The 8,591-nt window shown below is 41.1% G+C and overlaps 1 protein-coding gene across 1 annotated transcript; it reads right to left on the bottom strand.

The window, feature by feature from the left end:
- Positions 1-3,442: 3,442 nt before the first annotated feature.
- Positions 3,443-5,600, bottom strand: LOC140104040 (vomeronasal type-2 receptor 26-like). The gene is made up of 3 exons (XM_072127378.1): positions 5,570-5,600; positions 4,661-4,781; positions 3,443-4,586 (listed from the first exon to the last, which is right to left on the bottom strand). Exons 1-3 carry the CDS (start codon positions 5,573-5,575, stop codon positions 3,700-3,702), a joined length of 1,014 nt encoding a protein of 337 aa, XP_071983479.1. The 5' UTR covers positions 5,576-5,600; the 3' UTR covers positions 3,443-3,699.
- Positions 5,601-8,591: the final 2,991 nt, after the last annotated feature.

The raw sequence follows: 8,591 nt of genomic DNA on the forward strand, positions 1-8,591 counted from the left end.
CTAATAGAAATCCAACCCCTACTGAATTTTCCCACTTCGGTCTTTGCTATGGATATGTGTGCCACTAAGAGCTAAACACAACGGTAGCAAGTCCCCCTGCTAATTCCTCACAAAATGGTAAAAGATGCAAATTAAAATAAAAAAAGTAGAACGTTATTGTAGCCCTAAGAAGGGCTGTTGGGTTCTTTGAGAATCACTCCTGCCTAACAGTAAGCTAATAGAACACCCTAACGCTTTCCCTGACCAGCAGCAGCTCTCTCCCTAGCGGCATCCAGAGACAGAATGATCCGAGCAGCGCGGCCAGCGGCTAGTCTATCCCAGGGTCACCTGATCTGGCCAGCCAACCACTGCTATCGACGTGTAAGGGTACCACGTCATGCTGGGTGGAGTGCAGAGTCTCCTGGCTTGTGATTGGCTCTGTTTCTGGCCGCCAAAAAGCAAAACGGCGGGAGCTGCCATTTTCTCGAGCGGGCGAAGTATTCGTCCGAGTAACGAGCAGTTTCGAGTACCCTAATGCTCGACCGAGCATCAAGCTCGGACGAGCATGTTCGCTCATCTCTATTACAGACCTAATTTATTCCATGAAGGCTTCTCAGATGCCTTCTCTGCTTCTCACATTGGATGCGGAGAAGGCATTCGACAGGATCCATAGGGGTTTTGCCTTCTCTGCACTGGCTAAGTTCGGATTCGAGGGTTCTATTGTTAGCACTACATCAAAGCACTATACACGGCCCCTTCTGCAAGATTTAAAGGACACCTGTCATCAGGTCTGTGTCACTAGTCCTGTCACTACTACCTGTTGGAGCAGCTCACAAGGATCCATCCCAGCCTTTATCTAGTTATTTCATACATTAATCATTATAAAATCATCTATTTTTTATCATGTAAATGAGGCTGGTCACATGGTCAGAGGCAGTGATGTCACCCCTGTTACCCCTCCCCTCTCCTCCCCCTGCTCATGTCTGTGTGTAATGTATAGTAAAGCATGGCTAGTGTGTGTATGTCATCTGCTGACATGCTGCATCCTCCTAATATACAGGTGAGAGACACAGACATCAGCTGCACATGAATCTGACATGTTCTGCTATAACATGGCTGCCTGGAGCTGCTGTATCTCTCCTATACACACACACATGCACACACAGGCTGCAGGGGGCGTGGCCACCAGCACCAGGAAGCACATCATTATACAGCCTCACATCATTATACAGGATGTCAGTCAAGCACTGGGGGTGTGGCTGTGCCTCCCACTCATGAATAGAGTGGACAGCTTGAATATGCTAATGCTTCATTGGACATTTCACAGGTCATTTGCATACAGCTTTAGGACCTCATTGCTTAGGTTTACAGACATATAGAGGGACAATGAAGGAATAGAGGCAATGCTCTCTAATGGCAGTTTATGAAAATATATTTAGTTTAGGGGGTTATTTTGCATGACGGGTTCTCTTTAAGGCTAACGGCCATATTTCTGACACCTTATCTGTGGGCCAGATTCCGTTTATTCTGGGGGGGGGGGCTGCATATATTTATATGAGGGGCCAAATTCTTATTACACTGGGGGGGGGCTGTATATATTTATATGGAGGGCCAGATTCTGTTTATTCTAGGGGGGCTGTATATATTTATATGGGGGGCCAGATTCTGTTTATTCTGGGGGGGTGTATATATTTATATGAGGGGCCAAATTCTTATTACACTGGGGGGGGGGGGCTGTATATATTTATATGGGGGGCCAGATTCTGTTTATTCTGGGGGGCTGTATATATTTATATGGGGGGCAGATTCTGTTTATTCTAGGGGGGCTGTATATATTTATATGGGGACCGTATTCTGTTTATTCTGGGGGGCTGTATATATTTATATGAGGGACCATGCTCTGTTTATTCTGGGGGTCTGTATATATTTATATGGGACCAGATTCTGTTTATTCTGGGGGGATGTTTATATTTATATGGGGGGCCAGATTATGTTTATTCTGGGGGGCTGTATATATTTATATGAGGGACCATGCTCTGTTTATTCTGGGGGGCTGTATATATTTATATGGGGCCAGATTCTTATTTTCCTGGGGGGGGGGGTGTATATATCTATATGGGGCCAGATTCTTATTTTCCTGGGGGGGGTATATATTTATATGGGGCCAGATTCTTATTTTCCTGGGGGGGGGGGGGTGTATATATCTATATGGGGCCAGATTCTTATTTTCCTGGGGGGGGGGGGTGTATAGATTTATATGGGGCCAGATTCTTATTTTCCTGGGGGGGTGTATAGATTTATTTGGGGCCAGATACTATTTATACTGTATATTGATTGGTGTGCTGTGCATGCTATAATTCCAGTAGAATATATATATATATATATATATATATATATATATATATATATATATGTATATATATATATATATATATATATATATATATATATATATATATATATATGTGTAGGGATGTTTTATATGTGTGGAGAGTGCGGTCAGTTGTGTTGTGAGGGGTATATATTATTTAGGTTCACAGTGTTGTTATCCAGGAGACTTTATACTGTAAGTGACTGTGGTATTTTTAGGGATGTCGAGTGGAGATGCTGCACGGAGCTGAAGATATCTGGCCGTGAACTCAGCAGCAATACATCATGGATTGGAGAACCCGGAATAAAGTCCTACTGATGGAAGAGATTGTCATCTATAAGCTACTAGATGCCACTAATGACTCCCAGAACCTGTAGTAAGTCACACAGTGTCGGGGAGCTGCCTGTGGGGATGTGAATTGTTAGTAAAGTTTTCAGCATTTACTGAACAGGGAGCGGGGGTGGGGGTGCAGCATTTTAATATTCGCCTCAGGCAGCAAATATGCTAGAATCGGACCTGATTGAGGGTATACATTGCGACTCGAGACAATATAAGATTGGTCTGTCCAGACGACGTGGTCCTGGTACTATCAAAGCCAGTAGAATCCTTAGGTAGCACGATAAAAGTTCTAGAGGAATTCGGCAGGATCTTGTATTACAAGGTGAACGCCAGCAAGTCACTTTTACTGGGATGCAATATTGAGCATCAAAAGAGATCGGCCATCTCTAGGGAGTTTCCCTTCAAATGGGAAAAAGATTGTGTCCCTTATATGGGTATAAAAGTCTGTATTCCTCTTAAAAAATTGTCCCAATTAACTTTCTCCCTTTACTTCATAAACTACAAGAGGAAATTCCGGCTATGAGCACACTGGAACACTCTTGGCTAGGGAAAACCACACTCTACATGTGTCATATACAATCGGGCTCTTGCATTGATCACATGGGCTCTACAGTATGTCTTACCCCATGCAATCTCCAGGATATTCAGGAAAGTCCGGCAGGAGAAGCCTGTGATTTGATATATGTTCATGAAAATGATATTGACATGTGTTTAATTTGCTTCTTTATTAATGGAATACTATTATAGCAAGTCGTGCTTCCTTGTCTAAATTACAAAAATTGAAAATTCCACATTTTGTTTTCAAACTACCCATTGGATCCACCATTTAGAAGAATAATCTTTACTACAGTTTTTTTTTTTATCATTGTCCATTTACAAATATGATTAAAAATTCAGCAAGATGTGACATATAAGTGAATCCTAGTATTTATTGAATTGGTATTTTCATGATATATTTGATTGTATAAGATAATGCATGTCTATGGCAACATAAAAGGTAAAAAGCATTATTAACGTCTAATCTTCTTGACATTTAATTTAGGTCTAAATATAATAATAAAACATTTTGGGACATATATGAATCCCAGAAGTCCAGTACTGGAAGCTAAGATGGCAAAAACCTGCACTGCAGTCATGTATTTGCCTTTAGTGCTGATATACGCTGGTATAAATGAGATCCATACACTACAGAACACCAACATGCTGAATGTGATGTAATAAGCTTCATTAAATCTATCAGGCAACTTTTTTGCAAAGTAAGCCACAAGAAAACATAAAAGTGCAAGGGAACTGTTATACCCGAGAGCGAGATAAAATATAACATGAGAGCCAACATTACAATATAATATAAGGATCCCAGGTTTAGACACTGAATCTCTTGCAGGATAGGGAGGATGTAATGTGATCCAGTATAGACAGATCCCAAACTCACCTATACAGCAAATTACAACAAACACATGTGACATTTTCCTCAAAATCATTCGGAATCTGCAGTGGGGTTTAGTAACATTAAAAGCAATTACAACTGTGATGGTTTTTGCCAAAATAGAAGAATTAGCAACAACAAAACATAGATTAAAAATAATATTCTGTAACAGACAAGTCCCCCTGGCAGGATCACCTATAAACAAAAGGGAGCAAAGAAAGCATAACATAAGAGAGATAAGAATGGTATAACTGAGATTTCTGTTATTGGCCTTTACTATAGGGGTCTCTCTATACTTAATGAATATAACTAGAATGATAATCGAAAATGCAAAGAATATAAAAATAAGCGATATTAACAATGTTCCAATAAGATCATAAAAAGATAAAAAATCAAGTGGTCTCTTCAGGCAAGCAGATTTTCTTGAATTCGGCCATTCATCTTCTGGGCAGGTTTCACATTTCTTCATATCTGAAGAAAAAGGATGTTTGTCATACTTTTAAAGAGTAGTTAAAGAGAGGTTGGTAGTTATAAAGAGTCCTTACCAATTCCATCAGAAAATTCCCAAGCAAAGCAAGGTACACACAAATAGCAGCAGTATATGTTTTGGTTTCCAGATCTCCTATATCCAGGAAGACAGATGTCATTACACGTTGAATGGTGTTCCTAAAATAAATGCGATAATTTATAAAAATAATTAAATAATGTGATCACTAAAAAGAAAAAAATATATTGATAACAATAAGATATGTCACATTCACAGGGCAGCATGAAGTTGATTTATCTTCACATAGTGGTCAATAATGTAGCAGTGCTGAGTCACATAACCGCTGGCTGTGTTTTTCTCTCTCCCAATGTTCCAGCAAGGGACCGTGTACAACTTACTACTGTCTATGATGGTAAAAGTAAAGAGAGATGTTTATGTCTGTAATTGAATATTTACAGATGGCCCCTAGTGATAGTTCCATACTGACAGCATGTTTGTAGCAGTGAGAACTGTCACAATCAGGAATAGATAGCCAGGGCAATGCATTGATATATCTGCATATGCAGGATCCTATTGCTATCATTGGACTCACATCATATAAGTTTACAAACAGATTTTGTAACATTGAAATGAACCATTTAGGGATAAGGGCAACACTTTTTAGTTATTGTGAAAGTATTTAATGAAGTATTTATTTTGGGTAGTGTAAGAAATAGGTTAGGGATCGCCTTTGCTGGAGTCAAAGGTCACGCTTCTTTTTCCATCAATTCGAGGCAAACAGCAGCAGGTAGGTAGAAGCTGACTCTGGGTCAGGTTTATTGCAGAAGATTGCAAGAAAAGAAACAAAAAACATTTACAAACAAAACTCCTTGCCTGTCCGGCACTGACTATACACAGTACAGCCCTAACTAACAACTGGAGGGCTTCTCCCTGCCAGCTAACAAACACAGCAGTATTGCAACCTTACTTGCATGTGGCTCTCACACAGACAGCCCTGTGTCTCCAGGTAGAGAGAGAGAATTCCACACCTGACTTTCCCTAAATACTTTCCTTCTGAAGACCTCATTAATTAGGCAGCAGGTGAGTCTCTGGACTGCTACTTCACATATGAGAGGAACCTTGGAGAAATATACCTCCCCTCCACAACCTGTCCTGCACAGGTATCACATATCCTCCCCCTCTGCTCAGGCCCCTCGGACTGAGCAACTGTAACCACAAGAGAGTGCACACGTGACAATGCAATATAGGAGAACAGTTCTGGATCTGGCACATGGACACATTATGAGTGGCCATTTGGGGATCCAGAAAACTACTGAGAGAATCTTGCAAAGGTTCTTCTGGCCCGGTAGGCATGCTGATATTAAAGCCTATTGTGATTCATGCCCAGAGTGTCAGATATCTGCACCTACGCCCCACTTTCGCAGCCCATTGGTACCTTTGCCCATCATTGAGATACCATTTGAGCGGATTGGGATGGATTTGGTTGGTCCCTTAACCAAGTCAGCACGTGGACACCAACACATCCTTGTTATAATGGATTATGCAACCCGTTACCCAGAGGCTATCCCCTTACGCAATACATCATCCAAAACTATTGCCAAAGAACTAGTGCATATATTCAGTAGGGTGGGCATTCCAAAAGAAATACTGACGGACCAAGGTACACCTTTTATGTCTAAGGTAATGAAAGAGCTTTGTAAGTTATTTAAGGTCTCTCAGCTACGTACATCAGTCTACCACCCTCAAACTGATGGTTTAGTTGAAAGATTCAATAAAACATTGAAACAAATGCTAAAGAAGGCAGTGGACAAAGATGGGAAAAATTGGGATTTTTTACTCCCCTATTTACTCTTTGCCATAAGGGAGGTGCCTCAGTCATCCACAGGGTTTTCACCCTTTGAACTCATGTATGGTAGACATCCCCGAGGTTTGTTAGACGTGGCCAAAGAGACTTGGGAAGGACAGGTCACCCTGTACAAAAGCGTAATAGAACATGTCTCGGAGATGCAGGATAGAATTTCAGCGGTGATGCCAATTGTAAGGGAGCACATGGAACGTGCTCAGGGAGCCCAGAAAAGGATTTATGACCGGGGAGCTAAGTTGCGTACATTTTCTCCAGGGCAGCGGGTACTGGTCCTTGTCCCTACAGTGGAGAGCAAATTTCTAGCCAAATGGCAGGGTCCCTATGAAATTAGGGAAAAGGTAGGGGAAGTTAACTATAAAGTCTACCAACCAGGTAGAAGGAAACCTGAACAGATTTACCATGTGAATCTTCTAAAACCGTGGAAAGATCGTCAGGCGCTTTCTATAGAAATATACCTCCCCTCCACAACCTGTCCTGCACAGGTATCACAGTAGATTATTTCATTTGCATGACAGTTTCTCTTTAAGTTGGTGGAATGCCAGTATATTGAGGGGTTCACAGTTTACTTTTTGATAAATGCCCAGCATGATCATTGGTGGCTCAAATGCTATGCGTAAACATATATGAGGGGGAGGGGGGGCTACAGTACAGTGAGCTGTGATGTGAGAGGCATATTTGAAATATACATGGATGAGGTTGTGGTCAATTTACTTGTCAAGGGTACAGTATATTTTAATTATGTAGAGGCACAACATGGTTAGTTGTTATGTGAGGGATAGGTGTAAAATGTTAGGGGAACATCGTGGTCATTTGTTATGTGAGGTATATATTTGATATAGGAGGCACAGTATTGTGTTGTGAGGGGTATATATAATCTAGGAGCACAGTGTGGGACATAGTTGTTATCCAGGTGCAATATGGAGATGCGGCAGATCTGATAACATCTGGACAACAAGAAAAAGTTGTCATGGAATTCTGTATCAGATGGTGAATATATGGCACTTGTGAGTTGTTAGATGCCACTTCTCCCAGTGTTTCAATAGTTCTGTAATCAAGTTTGCAACAACTCTCAGTATAGTTCAGTCAACCAAGCCTGTGTTTCAAATACAAGCTGGTAATGTTTCTTTACACTTTTGCTTGGATACAATTATGTTTCAAATCCCTCCACTAGGAGATAATAAAAATTGCATATTTTAATTAGTAATACATTTTAGATCACTATAATCACTAGCACACTGAGATGAATGCCCTTTCCCGTTCCAGAAACCTGCTATGGCACGCTAGACTACAACAGCATAAAGGCATGAGAACAAAGGTTTATGGGTGGAGTAATGTAATAGATATTTGGTTTCAGAATGAAGAAAATGAGTGCACTTGAAGGCACAGCTACACCCCTGGTGCTGATATAATTCTGGCAAATAGTAACTCTGAAAGGCTAAGGCTGGATTTTTTGCTATATGTTGTAAGGACGCGTTGGGATGAATTCCGACGTGTTCTTACAACATATGGCACAACATATCCCACTGAATGCAGGGGAAGGAGTGTACATTAGCTGCAGCCGAAGATAGACTGCTGCCGATGTAGGTGGTTGTTCCCCTAGTGATGTCACTGTCCTTATATGGACAGTGCCATCACCAGATCCCTCCTCCTGATGAGTGACGTATGCGCCGACCACGCCTTGAGGAGCGATGCAATACGCCGCATCCGCTCCCCATAGGCTTCTATTGCCTCAGCACATAAGTTGCTCAGCTTGCTACATCTTTCTATCCTGTCTTTTTTACTGAATACTACGTTAAGTTGTCAGACGGATTCAAAGAATATGCCTCTGTCATCCACTATATGTCAATGTATACGCTCAGTTTATATGTTGGGAGCTTTCCCAATGTATATGCTGAGAGTATACAAAAAAACGTGATATAAACCCAGCATTAAAAGGTGACTACAGTGCTGTTTTTACTTGTGTGCTGATTTGAGAGCTGAGAGACTCTTACAATTTAAAAAAGGTCAATGTTCATGGTTTTACCTACCTCTTTAGTACTTCTTGCCCACTCACTTTGCTCCTTTCTTATGAGGAATTTTTCGCTTTCATTGGCATAAGGGTTGTATTCTCCAACAGTCTCTTTTA

This window comes from Engystomops pustulosus, chromosome 10 (assembly GCF_040894005.1).
Source record: "Engystomops pustulosus chromosome 10, aEngPut4.maternal, whole genome shotgun sequence".
Classification (NCBI taxonomy): Eukaryota; Metazoa; Chordata; class Amphibia; order Anura; family Leptodactylidae; genus Engystomops; species Engystomops pustulosus.

Bases quoted from the DNA above. Each gene is read 5' to 3' on its own strand.
- LOC140104040 (XM_072127378.1), bottom strand. The intron at 4,587-4,660 runs GTAAGGACTCTT...CTTTTTCTTCAG, and splicing joins GGAATTTTCTGATGGAATTG to ATATGAAGAAATGTGAAACC.